Genomic DNA, 16,256 nt, shown 5'->3' with positions numbered 1-16,256 from the left:
AGTGTGGACAAGGTACAATACTACCCACAACCCCTACCCTTTGCCCCTCCCAGACTGTTTGGCGCAGGGCTAACAGCTGATGAACTGGGTTCCTACTTTCAGCACCCAAAGAAGTTAGACGATTTCTCCAGGGAAGCTGCTGCCAGACACATACTTCACCAGGAGGAATTTAGTATTACAGCAGGAGTGAATTGCCCTTCTGTAATACCAGATCAGTACAAGGTCCGCCATAATGGGAGCCGTGCTTATTGAGCGACTCCATTATTGGTCGTAGAGGGGGCCCCCACTAAAGAAAGGGGTTGTGTTCTTGTCACAACCCCTTTAAAGGAATTCTGTCAGGAAGTTGATGAAGTCTGACTTGGAACTAATTTCCGAGTCACGGAGGCAGGCCTTGTCAGCTTCTCCCCGCCCACAGTATACAAAGTGACAGCGCTCTCGCTATACACATAAAGGGGAAGGAGCACTCAGTCTGCATAATGCAAGCGGGAAGAAGCTGGCGCAATCCACCTCCGTGACTCTGACCTCACTTCTCATGAACCTGGTGGCAGAATCCCTTTAATTACCACCATAAGGGCATCTTAGGGGCTCATTTAAGGGCTAATGCCTACGGCCAGATTGCCGCTGTGTTTCACCACAGCTATTAGGTTCTACTGATTGAACCTAATAGCTCAATGTACAGGCTGAGGAATTCCGTACTGTGAAATTACTGCGCATGCGCGCCGGCAGTGTCATGCGGGAGCAACGCTGCGGATCCGGTGGAGCGTATGGGGTCTTTGGGGGGGGGGGGGGGGCGCCATGGCTGACTCCGCTGTGGTATTCCGCTTGCGGAGCCCGTCACAGCCATGTGCATGAGGCCTTAGTGCTTAAACTAGGGAGTTACAGCACGCTGAAATTAGCTTTGCGCCCCTCCATTTTTGGGTTTTCATCAGTATCCATATAAAAGCAAAACCATGTCAGAAGCATTTTTCCAAAAGGAGTCAATTCAAAAGGAATCGTTTTGGCGAAAATCTGAACAAGTGAAGATTTATTGTAAAAGTTTTAAAAAACTATATTGAGTACGACTGTACTGGCACCAGATGAGAAGTACTCCAGGTGCTTGCTGAAAACACTAGTCCCCTTACAGTTTTGTGAATAAAGTTGGATTTGTTTTGACATGGTGGTATATCAGTTGAACATAAAAAGGCACTTTATTCCATAGAATGTTTGCATGAAGGCACAACTGCCGGAATTAATGCCCTTTCTTTCTGTCTTCTTCCCTCTTTCCAGGTACCCTTTTATTTCTAATTTCCTCAAATCCTACTAAATCCATTCATAAATAGCTATTTAAACCAAACCAAGCAGAGTTACTTCCCCCTTTGCAGCAGAGACCTGGCCGTGTAGTCACGTCATCACTGGCCAGAACTTCTTGCTACGCTGCAGTCTGCAGTCTGCAGTCATGACTTTTGCTCTGATAGCGGTAAACTGTTACATAATGGGAAATACCGCACGGTGCTTAAATATCAGCTTGTAGACCCGAAGCGGAAGCAGAGCCACAAAACCTTTAAGAATGGACTTTACTCAGTTTGGGAAAATGCTTCTCAATTAGATCTAACCAATGCTTATTTGGATAAGGAGCGGGTAAACAGCTGTTGGCAGACACTTCTAATGGCAGCTACTTCTGATCAGATCAAAAGGACTGGGCCTGTTGATAAACAACACGTGTGATCCTCATTTCTCAATATCTGCAGCCATAACCGTATCGCTCTAGGTGCCAGACGCAGATCAGGCGTCACTAAATCAAAAAGTCATGAAGTTTATAGGATAGTAGGGGTTTTTTGAGAAAAGTTACCAAACGACAGGAGCATCTGTGCCCAAAACAGAGCGATGGGGTGAGGAGATTTCGCTGTGGATCAGCGACAATATATGCAACGGGTTCTTCACTGCAGAAAACACATCCCCTGCAATGGAACTTCGACTGTGAGCCGCAGCGTGAAGTGATCATCTTTGTACAGCGCTGCGGACTATGTTGGTGCTGTATTAACCCTTTCCAATCCAATTTGTATCCTGGTTTTCCTAGGGGGCTTACTCTTTTTCTGCTGTTATACAATGGCGCTATCTGCTGGCTAAAGCCAGTACTGCATGAGGTGACACGCTGGATAGGCTCTGACTACAGAGAGGCTGTCAACATACAGTAAGAGAACCCCGACAGATGTCATCCAACATCAGAGCTGTACAGCCTTAAATCATAATGTCTTCAGAGGTCAGACAGTGGATTGGAAGAGGTTAAACCATCATTGCCTAGAGTGGGCAAACCCCATTAATGAAGCCGAGGTGTCTTATTTACTGCTCTCATTCACCTTCAATTCCAGAAACTTTTTTTTTTAATTTTATTCCTCCATTTACCACAGCTCTGCTGCCATCTACCATGCCGTCCTGTAGGCAGCTGCTCTGTACCCACCATCCATCCAAACACCTGGAACCACACATGGCACTAAAGCCTGATCCTACACTGATCTGATAGCATTCTGGGCTTTTCTGTCATATTAACTTTAGTTAGTCTTATGAAAAACTGTAAAAATAAAAGATATCCAAAAAGCAACATAACACTATTTATCAAGCTTTAGAACATAACAGGCATTCCAAACGAATCAATGCAATACCTGGAGCTAGTTTAGTAACCGGGTCCTCTAGTAAAACTGTGCAATTCTAAAATAAATCATTAGGGGTGAATGCTCAGCTTCATCAGTTCATGTCCTGTACCAGTGCCAGCAACTAGTGAAGTCCACAAGAGCCTACACAGCTGTCTGTAGTTGAGCAGCAAGATTCAGTAGTGAAGCACTTACCCCTGATAGATCATAAAACCTGGATCCTGAAATAAGAACTACCATATCGGTATGTCCTCACATATCACTACAACGGGTCGGCGACTACACCACCACCAATACAAAGCTCTGCAGTAAATGCAATTTGCCTTTTGCTACTTGTACTATATATTCACGGTCACAGTAAGGCCGCCTGCAGACGGACAGGTCGGATCCATCAGCGAGAATTCTCGCCGCGGGACCCGACCCCAGCGCCTGCAGGGAGCAGCGCGTACTTACTCGCGCCTGGCGGCCCCGGCTCTTTCATGTGCCAGCTGCCGGCGCATGCGCAGACCGGAGCCGGCGGGCGAGTGACGTTTCTGTGCGAGGCTCTGCGAGCCCCGCACAGAAATAGGACATGCCGCGGTTTGTTTGCCGCGCGACATTTCGCGCGGCCAAACCGTGGCTGTCTGCATAGGAGTGCGTATTCTAATGCACTCCTATGCAGGCTTTCAGTGGCGGAAATCCCGCGGATAATCCCGCCCTGTGATTTCCGCCCGTGTGCAGGCGGGCTCAGAGTGTGAAATCAGTGAGCCGATGCAAAGTGCGCCAAAAATGTGAACGTGAGGCGCAGAACTTAGTGATGTAAACACTTTTTAAAATACTTTTTTTTTTTAAAGTCTTCTAGAAAAAGTGTGCAGCTAAAAGTTGTCAAATATCTCTGATTTCAAGACCAGTTTCTGCATGTGTCCAAAAAGAGTGGAACACGTCAGCCTTATTACTGTAAGCCGCATTTTTGGGTAGCACAGAACTGCTGACATCATGGATTAAGACGAATTGAGGAAACGCAACCATGTGTCATGGAGCTCACGGCTTCTTCAGTAGTTCCATATCTACAACCCCCCGCATGGGGCGAAGCAGGCTGGAGAACATAGCTTCAAAGGGCTGCCCCATCTAGACGGCCTCTTTTCTAAATGCAGTTGCCCCTTTCTAGTGGCCTAATAAAATCCGCCATAATTACAAAAAAAAAAAAAAAAGTATTGCGCTCACACAGGCGTAATATCACTATGTAATTTTCGTGACACACGATACCAATAGCCCATTAATTTCTATTGGGTCACTCACACCACCATTGTTTTGTGCGTGTGTTACAACAAAGAGACCGCAGCCTGCACATATGCTGACATGCTGTGTGTCGCCAATCCCTATGCACTAAGTACACGTGATTGCGTACTTGTGCAAGCCGCTGCACGAGAGATTCCCATCCAGCGCTCATGATCGTACGAGCCCAGCGTAACGGAGAGCCAGACCGCTCCAGAAACCAACTTGATAGGAGGCCAAAAAATAAGAAATTCTAAAGTACTCAATGGAAAATACTGGAGGACATTGGGTGTCGGTACTGGGGACCTGACATTTGGAGGACATTGGGTGTCGGTACTGGGGACCTGACATTTGCCATGAATGTTCTACATTAGCCGTCACCCTTCTACTCTGCTCTCCCACTAACGGTGACGCTTATGTAATCAACTGCTGAGTTCTCCAACGACCATTGATTTCAATGGATGGGTGAGACACGTCAGCAGAGAAACCCCCTATGGGTGCCTGCCCACTACAGGTTTTTTTCTCACTGCGTAATTTGCTGCGTTTTTTTCCTCCAGGTGTCTATGGGACTTGTTAATGTAAAATCGCAACGTGGCAAAAAAAAAACAAAACGCAATTTTGCGGTAAATTTCAATTTTGCCACGTTGTGATTTTAACATTAAGTCCCATAGACACCTGGAGAAAAAAACGCTGTGAATTTCGCTGTGAAAACGTGCCGGTAGTGGGTAGGCACCCTTAGAGGTTTCCCATTAAAGACATTTATTCACCTATCCACAGGATGGGCGATAAACACTCAATGCATCACGTGAAGGGAGTGCTGGTGTGTGACTGCTGCTCCATTCACTTCTACCGTGTTTCCCCGAAAATAAGACAGTGTCTTATATTAATTTTTGTCCAAAAAGGTTTAACTTTTTTACATGTATAGCTGCCTGGACACTATTTAAATAGACTTTTTAAATTAACTGTTAGCAGGGCTCAATTTTGGAGTAGGGCTTATATTTCAAGCATCCTCAAAAAGCCTGAAAAATCATTTTGCATCCTCAAAAATTCTGGAAAATCATACTGTGTCTTATTTTCAGGGTATGTCTTATTTTCAGGGAAACAGGGTATGGGATGGAGGGAGATTGCAGAGTTCAGAAAACTCTTCATGCCATAGAAGTGAATGTAGCGGCGGTCACACACCAGCACTCCGTTTTTGGTGCACATGATTCCTGGGGGGGGTCCCTGCACTCAGACATTAACCCTCTTTGCTGTGGATAGGGGATACATGTCAGTGGGAAAGCACCAGGCTACATTCCCCCCAGTGTTCAGACTTCTGGTTCCATCACCAGCTGGCTACATGATCACTGCTGCTCACTGGTAATACAGATACATTGTAGCTACTTTTTTCAAAGCTGGCACTAGACACATCGCCCTATACGATGTAACGGATCGGCTCCTTGGGCTTTGGTCACATCGCACTGCCACATTTCTTTTCCTCGTCTGTCATATTACAGAATCTAACGAGGTCCAACAATTCCTGGCACTTTCCTGGACAAAATAGTGCAGCATGCCGTCTTATTTCCCGGCGCTTGGATCTATGGCAGATCCGATTAACTCCGTCCTACAAAACGTCGCTTACGTGTTTTCAACTATGTCCATGGCTAAAATAAAATTAAGAATCCACAGCGTTTCTCCCGCAGTGTGATCCGCGCCCCATAGGGATGCATTGGACACCCGCAGGTAGTTAAATACCTGCGGATGTCATTTTCCCCTGAGGCACGGATTGCATGTGCGGGAAAACACCCGCAGCATGCTCCATTTTTAGTGCGGGTCTCCAGCGGGGATGGCTCCTGCAGGCTTCTATTGCAGCCTATGGAAGCCGTCCAGATCCGCGGCAGGAGATTAAAAAAAAAAAATGAAATGCCCGGCGCATGCACGCAGCTGGCGTGCCGAGCACATCCCCCGGGCCGAAGAAAGAAGATCCGGCCGCGACGGAGGGAAGATCCGCCGTGTCCGGACAGGTAAGTTTAATCTTTTTAGCCTCATTTCCGCGGGAAAGGAGGGACCCGCTGCGGGATTCTGCATGAAGAATCCACGGCGGGCCTGATTTTCCCCGTGGACACGAGGCCCGAGGCCTAATGCTCACGGACGGATTTCTGACGCATTTCATGTGTTGGAAATCCGCTACGTTATCCCGCAGCTATTAGGTTCTATTGAACCTAACAGCTCAATGTTCACAATGCGGCATTCTACCATGGAATTCTGCAGCATGAAAGAAATTGCGCAATATTCTAATTGCCACAGAAAAACGCGCGGCCGGCTTCCATTGTAGTCAAGCGGAGTAGTCTGTGAGGCGATACTTCCGCTGTGAGCTCAGTGATTACACGTCACCGCCTCTGCTGGTCTCACATGAACATGTCGGATTCCGCATGAGAATTTCTGCTGTGGAAAACCTGCGATCATGAGCGGAAAGGGATTGCGAATGATCACGGATGCAAACGGTTTTCTGTGTGGATGTAGGATATGCACACAAATCGGCCGCGCAGAAAAAAAAAAAATAGATCTTTCCCTTTGCGGCTGGCATTCCGGCTTTTCCTTTGAAGGTGTGGGCATTTCCAGCACTCATACATAATGCTAATTGCGTAGGGGCGACAGGTCACTCATCCATTGACTTCCATGGGGCCGTCTGTCCATTATCAGGATACAGATGGAGCATGCTGCGGATTGTACTCTGCTGGCAGAAACTGCAATGACTTTCAGCAAGTCTGAGCGAAGGAGCCAAAGTTCACGCCTTTCAATGGCCACGTATCGCCTGTGTGGGTACCGATCCGTGTGTGCCCAACCTCAGTCTGAGGGGAAAATTGCCCGTGTCTATACAGCCATTGAAAATAACGGGTTCTTTTTCTGCCCTCGCGTCTTTTAGCAGAGAAGTCTTAGCGGGGCGGTCCAGGACTTTTACCATTGATGACCTATACTCAGAACAAGACATCAATAGTTGATCGTGGGGTTCTACCACTTGTGATCCCTGCCAATTAACTGTTCGCAGTCTGTGTGAACAGTACTGGAAGTAGATAGCACTGTCCATATTGCAGTGGTCCAGTTTGGTACTACAGGCACAGCTCCAATTGAACTGAACGAGAGCCATGTCTGCAGTACCAACCGGGGCCTCTGCAACAGAACAGCACTATCTGCCGACAGCAGGCCCAAGGATCAGCTGATCCCCACCAATTAACTACTGATGAGCTGTCCTGAGACTCCTTACAAGTCCTCTCCATACAATAAAGCCGTGTTACCGCTGATCCACATGGAGTGCTGGATACAACGCACACTTACGGTGAAATAACGCAGCATCCTCGTGTGGCTGTGTACCTACCTGGGAAGGAATCTACCAGTGGGCTGAGCTGGCCAATCAGATGCCTGCTACATTATTTCAGCCAGGATCCCGTATCAGAGCAGAGCTCCTGACGCAGACGTGAACACAATTGCAGCCTGTCACATACATAGATGTACAGCCCCATGTGTCTGCAGGACATATATGTAGACAGGCCTGTACTAGCAGTGCATACATACATGAATCTGCAGCACAAACAGTAGAACTTGTATGTAGGCAGGTATCAGCAGTGCGGCACATGTATGTAGGCAGGTATCAGCAGTGCGGCACATGTATGTAGACAGGTATCAGCAGTGCGGCACATGTATGTAGACAGGTATCAGCAGTGCGGCACATGTATGTAGACAGGTATCAGCAGTGCGGCACATGTATGTAGGCAGGTATCAGCAGTGCGGCACATGTATGTAGACAGGTATCAGCAGTGCGGCACATGTATGTAGACAGGTATCAGCAGTGCGGCACATGTATGTAGACAGGTATCAGCAGTGCGGCACATGTATGTAGACAGGTATCAGCAGTGCGGCACATGTATGTAGACAGGTATCAGCAGTGCGGCACATGTATGTAGACAGGTATCAGCAGTGCGGCACATGTATGTAGACAGGTATCAGCAGTGCGGCACATGTATGTAGAGCTCCATGTATCTGCAGCACTGACAGGAGAACATGTATGTAGATAGTATTCAGTAGGTATCAGCAGTGCAGCACATGTATGTAGACAGGTATCAGCAGTGCAGCAAATGTATGTAGAGCTCCATGTATCTGCAGCACTGACAGGAGAACATGTATGTAGATAGTATTCAGTAGGTATCAGCAGTGCAGCACATGTATGTAGACAGGTATCAGCAGTGGTGCACATGTATGTACAGCTCCATGTATCTGCAGCACTGACAGGAGAACATGTATGTAGCCAGGTATCAGCAGTGCATGCACATACATGTACAGCCCGTGCGTCTGCAGCACATGTATGTAGCCAGGTGTCAGCAGTGCATGCACATACATGTACAGCCCGTGTGTCTGCAGCACATGTATGTAGACAGGTATGACCAGCAGCCCCCCTCCCCCGGTGCCGGTACTCACAGGATGCCGGAGCAGGACGTGCACACGAAGGCCCCCGCCGTCATGTTGGCGTAGGTGGGGCCGCGCTGGTCGCAGTCGAAGCACTTGCGGTTGTGCGGGAGGCTCGTCATCTCCCGGAGCAGCTTCAGGTGCTTCTCCTCCTGCTTCCGTTTGGCGCTGGCCGCCATGGTGAGCACCGGGCAAGGGCGACACACCGGGAGACACCGGGCGGCACCTAGCAGCGCAGGCAAGGGCCAGTGACGTGTGCGAGAGGCGGGGCCTGTGGGCGTCACGTACTGATAGGACGGGCCTAGTGACGTGAAAGGGCAAGGACGCGCTAGGAGGGGCGCTAATAACGCTGCGCGGGGCTGACGGGGCGGGGGAGCGGCGGCCGGTGTGCGGGCGGGGACGGCGGCATGTGGGGGAAGCGGCTGACGGAAAGTTCTGTCAGGAAACGGAGACGGGAGGGAGGCGGAAGTCACACTATACACTTCCGGATTCCTTCACTGGTTGCTAGGCGACGCTATGGGAAGCGGCTGCGGGACGGCGGGGCTTGGTCTGTGTGCAGGCTGGGTGACAGGGAGACCAGCCTCTTCTCACCTGTCAGCACTGCTGTCTGGGGGGGTCATTTACAGTGGGGGTCCTACCTATCAACCATCTGCTGATAGGCCACACATACACGGGTGGTGTCACGCACGAGTCGCGTCCAATATCGATATGGCCGTGAAAATAAATACGTTAATTTCAATGTGTTTAATTACGCCAACAATTTTTCTCTCACAGCGACAGAAAAACTCGCAGCGCGTCCTATATTGTCCTATATTGTCCTATATTGTCCTATATTGTTCGCCGTGGGAACCTATTCGATTAGTCACTCTCACATCGCAGCGCCGTTGTTTACAATGTGACCGGCGGCGGCATCGCGCCGTATGCTAGGTGCACGCAATGCAAGGTCTTCTCATTGAAAACAATGGGAGAAACTCCACGAACCGCCGCCACAGCGGAGGATCGCTACTTCTCCAAAGTGATACGAAGTGGTTTAAAAAAAACGCCGCACCAACCGCGGTACAACACGCCCATTGATTTCAGACTAGTGTTTCAATGCATCCTTTTAGCGCTTTTTAACGCGCCTCATCATCCATCGCAATGATGGGGTGCCTTAAAAAAAATGTTGCAACATGCGTTCGAAAACACCATGCGAAATCGCATGTGTGAGCGTGGCCCCAGGGCTCCCTCAGACAGGCTTATGCGCTTCAGTGCTGCGGTTTTGTGGAAGGACTGATGTTTTTTTGCACGGGTATTGTCGCAATTCCTTGCTATTGGACACGCATTTGTGCACCACCCATCGGCTTCTATGGGGACCTATGGTGCAGAAATGCGCCGAAAAGTGGCACACACTGCGTTTTGTTTGCGTAGAAAATGCGGAAATGTTAACAAACCCATTTAAATCAATGGGTACTGTGCGTAATACGCAAGCAGATACGCCCGTGTGACACAGGCCTTAATCCTATGCATCCAACCACCAGCCCCTCCGTGATTGTGCTTCTAGTTCTGTACGCAAAACTGATGTTTTTGCTCTTTGCTTGATAAATGGCCATACTGCCTGAAACGGCTTGGATATACTGTAAGAAAACGCACTGACTAAGGCTGGGTTCACACAAGGCGGATTTGCCGCGGTTTTGCTGCAGCAGATCCGCCCGCAGCAAAACCGCCTGCGGCCGCTAATCTCGGGATTAGCCAGCCATGTGGACGAGATTTCTCAGAAACCTCGTCCACACGGGACGGCTAATCCGCAGCCGCGGTTTCAAAAGTAGCAGCATGTCTATTTACTTTTTTTGTTTTGTTTATTTACGTCGTGGCCGCGCTCTCCTCTATGGGAGCGCCGACCGCAACGGAAAAGCATGCGGCCGAGCCGCTTCAAAGCCGCGGCGGTTCTCCCAGCGGAAATCTCGCGGTTTTTGCTGCGGCCAAACCGCGAGATTTCTGACGGGAATCCGCACTGTGTGACCCCAGCCTAAGGCTGCCTGTCCACGGGCATTGCGATATCCCACGGTGGACATCCACCACGGGAGCTGCCGCTGGGGAGCAGGAGCCAGCTGACGGATCTCCGCAGTGAGCCGATCTGACAGATAAGCTGACTGCGGAGAATCCCGGCAACTGCAGCATGCTGTGATTTGCAGGCCGCAAGCAGAGAATCGCTATGATTCTCCGCTCGTGGATAGGGGGGCTGCGCTTTCCATAGCAATGCTATGGAAAGCATGCACAATGTTCCCCGCGGCTGGATTATCGCCGCGGGGAACGCAATGCAAAAACACCCATGGACAGGCAGCCCAACTTGCACATTCAGTCGGTGTGAGCACTCCTATATTCTTGACTTCTGGCCACTTCTGGTGATCGTGACCTTATTTTTCTGGTATCGGCTGGGTTTTAGGTGGCCATTTTTCTGCTGGTATAAACAATGCGCGCGGCGGACACACGAGCGTCTGCTGACTTGTCAGCTGATCAGAGGCTTATTGACATCGATTGGTAAAGTGAACACTTGTACAAACATTGCTGCCCAATAATCCACATGTCTAAAAAGCTCATATCCGCCCCACGGACGCGGCCTATTTTGGCCATAAGGGCACAACGATTTTTCAAACTCCATAACTTTTTTAATTTTCTCCATTGACATGGCCGTGTGAGGGCTTGTGTTATTTTGCATGGCAAACTGCAGTTTTTGATGGTTCCATATTGGGGTACATATAATGTATTGTAAAACTTTATTCATTTTGTTGGGAGGGCAGGGAAAGAAAACACATCAATTTTGTTACAGCATTATTCAATGCCTCATAAATGACATGATACATGTTTTCTGCTGGCGGGTACAATTAGGACGATACCGATACCAAAATTATTTTTTTTACGTACTCATTTTTATTTTTAAACACCATTTTTATTTAGATTTTCTATGTCCCTGTAGGGGTAGCCGAGAGCCTGGAGCAGTGACCAGAGGTCTCGTTGAGCGGTCTCCGGTCATTATCCAAGGATATAAAAAGGTAGCGATCCACCCTAGGCCGGTCTCACACGACCTGATATGAATTGCGGATTCCGCATGTGTCTGATCCGCGGTAATATGCAGATCAATCAAATGCATTGGATTACACAATTCCGCTCACATTAGCGGGTCGGAATAGCATAATCCACTCGCAGAAAATAGGATGCAGCATGTTCTATTTTACCGTGAATATCCGCGACATAGAGCCCATTATACTCTATGGTCACGGATATACCCGCAGCCCATATGCAATTACATTGTGTATGGATGGACTGCAGGTACCCGCATGATCGCTAAGCGACGGCCTGGGAAATATAAACAAAAAAAGTGTACTGCAGATGACCACCTGCGTGAGTATGCAGGGTCACAGCCGGCTCATAGCTGGAATGCGCTGCAGGCCTTCGCAAGCGGATTTTACATATAGCTGTTTGCTTTCAATCCAGCCCCTCCCACATATTGGAGCTTGGTGCTTGCATATTAATTCCGGCAAAATGGCAGAAGCATGCGCAGAAGCGTGGAAGGATCTGGTAAATGTAAAATCTCCCGGCTACCAAAAGGTAGCTGAGAGCCTGGAGCAGTGACCAGAGGCCCCGCTCACATGAGCGCTGTTATCCAATGGTATAAAAGGGGAGCAATCTACCTTATTCAGATCACTACCTGTAGTGCCTACGGAATTTACAAGAAGTCCCCGAGAACACTCGCCTTCCTGCAGTTTCCAGAGTAGCTTGTTGAGCGCCTTCTTTTTGAGACCACTACACCCCAGGAAGCTTATGGGATTTAGGCCACTCTCAAACATAGCACCATCAAAACACCGCGATTTTAGCCCCATTTTCGGATGCAGGTTAGTGGTTATTAACACACCCTATCATTGTGGTGGACGATGAGGTGCGTTAAAAGGCGTGACAATGTGTCGAAATAGAGCAGACAGCAAATGAAAACCGTGGCGTTAGAAAACACTGCGTTTGAGCGCTTGTCCGTGAGTCCCCATTGTAATCAATAGGAGTGTTGTGCCGCGATTAACACGGTGTTCAAAATATCGCAGTAAACAGCGCACGTGTAAGAGTGGCCTTAGGAGGTGCATAGGCTCACAGAGGCCCACTTTTTACACCCCATTCTTCCACTGAGGTCAAGAAATATCCCCCCAAAAAGTGTCAGGTTTGCAGTAAGCATGGGAGGGAGGATACCTGGTTTTATTGCCCCATGTGCCCATCCCAACCACACCTCTGTAATTACCCCTGTTTTCAGACATACCACACAGTCTTACATTATTACTTTTATCTAAGATTTAGGGAATGCCAAAAGGTGGGGGAAGGTTCTTTTTAGGGAGCCAATTATTTTTCTGCACAAGTGTGCAATGGGGTCTGGAATTTATTCAGTTGAGCTCTGAAAGCCAATGGGTGTTCCCTCCATTACAGGCCTAGCCATGTGTCCAGTAAGCAGATTGGGGGTACAATGGGGGTATTGTTGAACACAGAAGAACCAATGCTTTACAATTTGGGGTGTGTCTCCCCAGTTCTTCCTGCCTAAAACAAAGAAAACTACCATGAAAGTGAGATATTTGTGAAAAAAATGAAATTTAATTTATTTTTCACCTGTTTTATAATAATTTTTGCAAAACACTGTGGGGTCAAAATGCTCAGTACACACCTAGATAAATGGGTTAAGGGGTCTAGATTTCAAAATGGGGTCACTTGTGGAGGGCATTCTATTGTTTCGGTGGCTCTACAAGTGAGTAATGGAGTCTGGAATGTATTCAGTTGTGCCCTGAAAATCAATGGATGTTCCCTCCATTACAGGCCTAGCCATGTGTCTAGTAAGCAGATTATGGCCACAATGGGTATGTTTCTGAACACGGGACAAACAGGGCTATCCATTTTGGCTTGAAAGTCTTTATCCATTGTGTGCTGTACGAAAATAACTGTTTTTAAAATTACACAATTGCCCAAAAAATGAAAGTCATAACTTTTTTCTTTCTGCTTTGCTTAGCTTCTTTCAAAAACCGTGGAGTTAAAATACGCAGTACACACCTAGATGAATTTGTAAATGGGGCTCGTTTTCAAAATGGGGTCATTTGTGGGGGTTCTCCATCGTTTTGGCCACTCAAGGGCTCTACAAGTGGGCAATGGGGCCTTCAGCACCTTCAAGCAAAAGTTCTGTTCTGAAAGCCACCGGTTGCTCCTTTCAGGTTGGGTCCTGTTGTGCAAACAGACTTAATGATAGGGCCATAATGGGTATGTTACTGAGCACAGGACAAACAGGGGTATTCATCTTGAGGTGTAAATCCTCATTTTCCTGTGCACTTTAGAAAAAAATATGTCTTTAAAATGACATATTTGCAAAATTATGACGTTTTATTTTTTACTCCTCTAAATTGCATTAACTCCTAAAAAAACTCAATTCCCAAAAAAATGAAAATCATAATTTTTTCCTTCTGCTTTGCTTAGTTTCATTTTAAAACTATGGGGTCAAAATACTTATTACACCCCTAGATAAATGCATTAAGGGGTCTAGTTTTCAAAATGGGGTCATTTGTGGGGGTTCTCCATTGTTTTGGCTGCTCAAGGGCTCTACAAAAGTGCTATGGGGCCTAAAACGCCTTCAAGCAAAATTTCTGTTCTGAAAGCCACAGGTTGCTCCTTTCGATTTGGGTTCCGTTGTGCATACAGACGTAAGATTAGGGCCACAATGGGTATGTTTCTGAACACAGGACAAACAGGTATCCATTTTGGGGTGCAAGTCTTCTTTTTTATGCGCACAATAGAAAAAAAACTGTTTTTAAAATAACATATTTGCAAAAATATGAAATTTTATTTCTTTCAAAATGTTCCCAATTTTAGCGCTTTTCATAAATAAACACAAATTTTATCAGTCTGTTTTTACCACTTAAATGAAGCACAATATGTAGCGACAAAATAATGTCTGAATTATTGAATATGCAAAGCCTTTACAGAGTTATTCTATATTAAAGTGAAACATATCAGATTTCCAAAATTTGACCTGGTCATTAAGCTGCCAGCTGGCTTTGTGACTAAGGGGTAAAGCGATCATTCTAGCTTAATTGACAGATCTCCTACTGAGACTTAGACTGTAGTTACTATATACAGTGATATATAGCAGCTTCAGAAGACAAACAGTGTCAAATTTTAAAAGAGCCACCTCTGTAATTTTATTTTTCGTTCATTATGTAGCTATCCCCCCAATATACATTAGTGAGCTAGTGTTACTTTGGTTAGTTATTTCTCTCTATCTGAAACTATCTCCTCAGATGGTCATGTAATCTCAGTTCTGACCAACTCAGATCTACTTGAGTTTGTCTGAAGTTTCTAGTCCAATATTCATTCTATGTTTTATGTTGTTGCATGATATTACAAAGAAACTGCCTGAAGGAAGACACAGAAATTTCTGTCACAGTTACTGATCACACAGCTCTTGTCACACTATTATAATGGAGGAGATCACAGCTCATTATCCTAACTGTATACCTATGGTATATAGCTTATTTAAGTGAATATAGAAGGCAATGATGATTAAACTTCCCCCTCTGCTGTACAGATGAATGCATTCTATTTTTTCCCAGCTACACATCTGCCATTTCTTGTTGAGGAGAGACTGTAAGCACCTCAGCATTAATGAGGCCAGGGAAGGTCCACAGCAATCATGTGTTTGTAACATGATCACACAACACAGAAGTCAGTGAGGGACAGCGGCACCAACTACCAGCAGCCAGAGTGTGACAGGGGACATGAGTATAGCCTGCTTTTTATTTTATTACATACAAGGGAATGATGAGGGCATTATTTCTAAATGAGGTACCTGGGTGCATTATTTTTCAGAGGGGACAAAGAGGGCATTATTTCTAAATGGAGGCAAATGGGGTCATTATTTCTGAAAGAGGGCAAACAGTGGCATTATTTCTGAAAGGGGACAAACATAGAAACATAGTATGTAAGGCCGAAAAAAGACATATGTCCATCCAGTTGAGCCTATTATCCCCCGCCCAATGTTGATACAGGTAAAAAAAAAAACTATGAAGTAGAAGCCAATTTTCCCCATTGAAGGGGAAAAAATTCCTTCCCGACTCCAATCTGGCAAGCAGAATAATCCCTCGATCAACAACCCTTCTGAAGAAGTCAGTGACTATAACATATATTAAAATGCTCAAGAAAGGTGTCCAGGCACCAATAGAAGAGAAAACAAGGGGATTGGCTATCTTGGACCTACAGTAATTCTTACCAACAGGGAGGAAATGGTTGAGGAAGTAAGGGTGGCTGAGACCAGTGATCTTGCCATCCTTGAATTTTGGAATACAAGGGGGGGGGGGGGGGACCTGAGAAGACTCAGACCTTCATGTTGGATTTTAGGAAGGCTAATTTTAATGGACCCAGAAAGAGGGTAGGAAGGATCCAATGCATGGATGTTCTTAAAGGGGTTGTCCCGCGGCAGCAAGTGGGTCTATACACTTCTGTATGGCCATATTAATGCACTTTGTAATGTACATTGTGCATTAATTATGAGCCATACAGAAGTTATCAAAAGTTATTCACTTACCTGTTCCGTTGCTAGCGTCCTCGTCTCCATGGTTGCCGTCTAATTTTCGCCGTCTAATGGCCAAATTAGACGCGCTTGCGCAGTCCGGGTCTTCTGCTCTTCTCAATGGGGCTCGGTGTAGCTCCGTGTAGCTCCGCCCCGTCACGTGCCGATTCCAGCCAATCAGGAGGCTGGAATCGGCAATGGACCGCACAGAAGAGCTGCGGTCCACGGAGGTAGAAGATCCCGGCGGCCATCTTCACCGGGTAAGTAAGAAGTCACCGGAGCGCGGGGATTAAGGTAAGCGCTGTCCGGTGTTCTTTTTTAACCCCTGCATCGGGGTTGTCTCGCGCCGAACGGGGGGGGGGGGGGTTAAAAAA

The 16,256-nt window shown here is 47.1% G+C and overlaps 1 protein-coding gene across 3 annotated transcripts in view; it reads right to left on the bottom strand.

Annotated features, from left to right (window-relative positions):
• Nucleotides 1-8,744, bottom strand: part of AGFG1 (ArfGAP with FG repeats 1) — a 72,633-nt gene extending 63,889 nt beyond the window's left edge. Inside the window, exon 1 of one of the 3 annotated variants that reach the window (XM_066598189.1) lies at nt 8,334-8,744. In XM_066598189.1, coding sequence (XP_066454286.1) covers nt 8,334-8,500 — 167 coding nt within the window. In that variant the 5' untranslated portion in view covers nt 8,501-8,744. The remainder of the gene's footprint in view (nt 1-8,333) is intronic. The other 2 variants (XM_066598187.1, XM_066598188.1) reach the window with 2 other exon arrangements.
• Between the last annotated feature and the right edge of the window lie 7,512 nt (nt 8,745-16,256).

Source organism: Eleutherodactylus coqui, chromosome 1, assembly GCF_035609145.1.
Source record: "Eleutherodactylus coqui strain aEleCoq1 chromosome 1, aEleCoq1.hap1, whole genome shotgun sequence".
NCBI classification, from domain to species: domain Eukaryota; kingdom Metazoa; phylum Chordata; class Amphibia; order Anura; family Eleutherodactylidae; genus Eleutherodactylus; species Eleutherodactylus coqui.
Note: the sequence above shows the minus strand (reverse complement) of the source record. Positions and strands in the feature narration are given on the sequence as shown.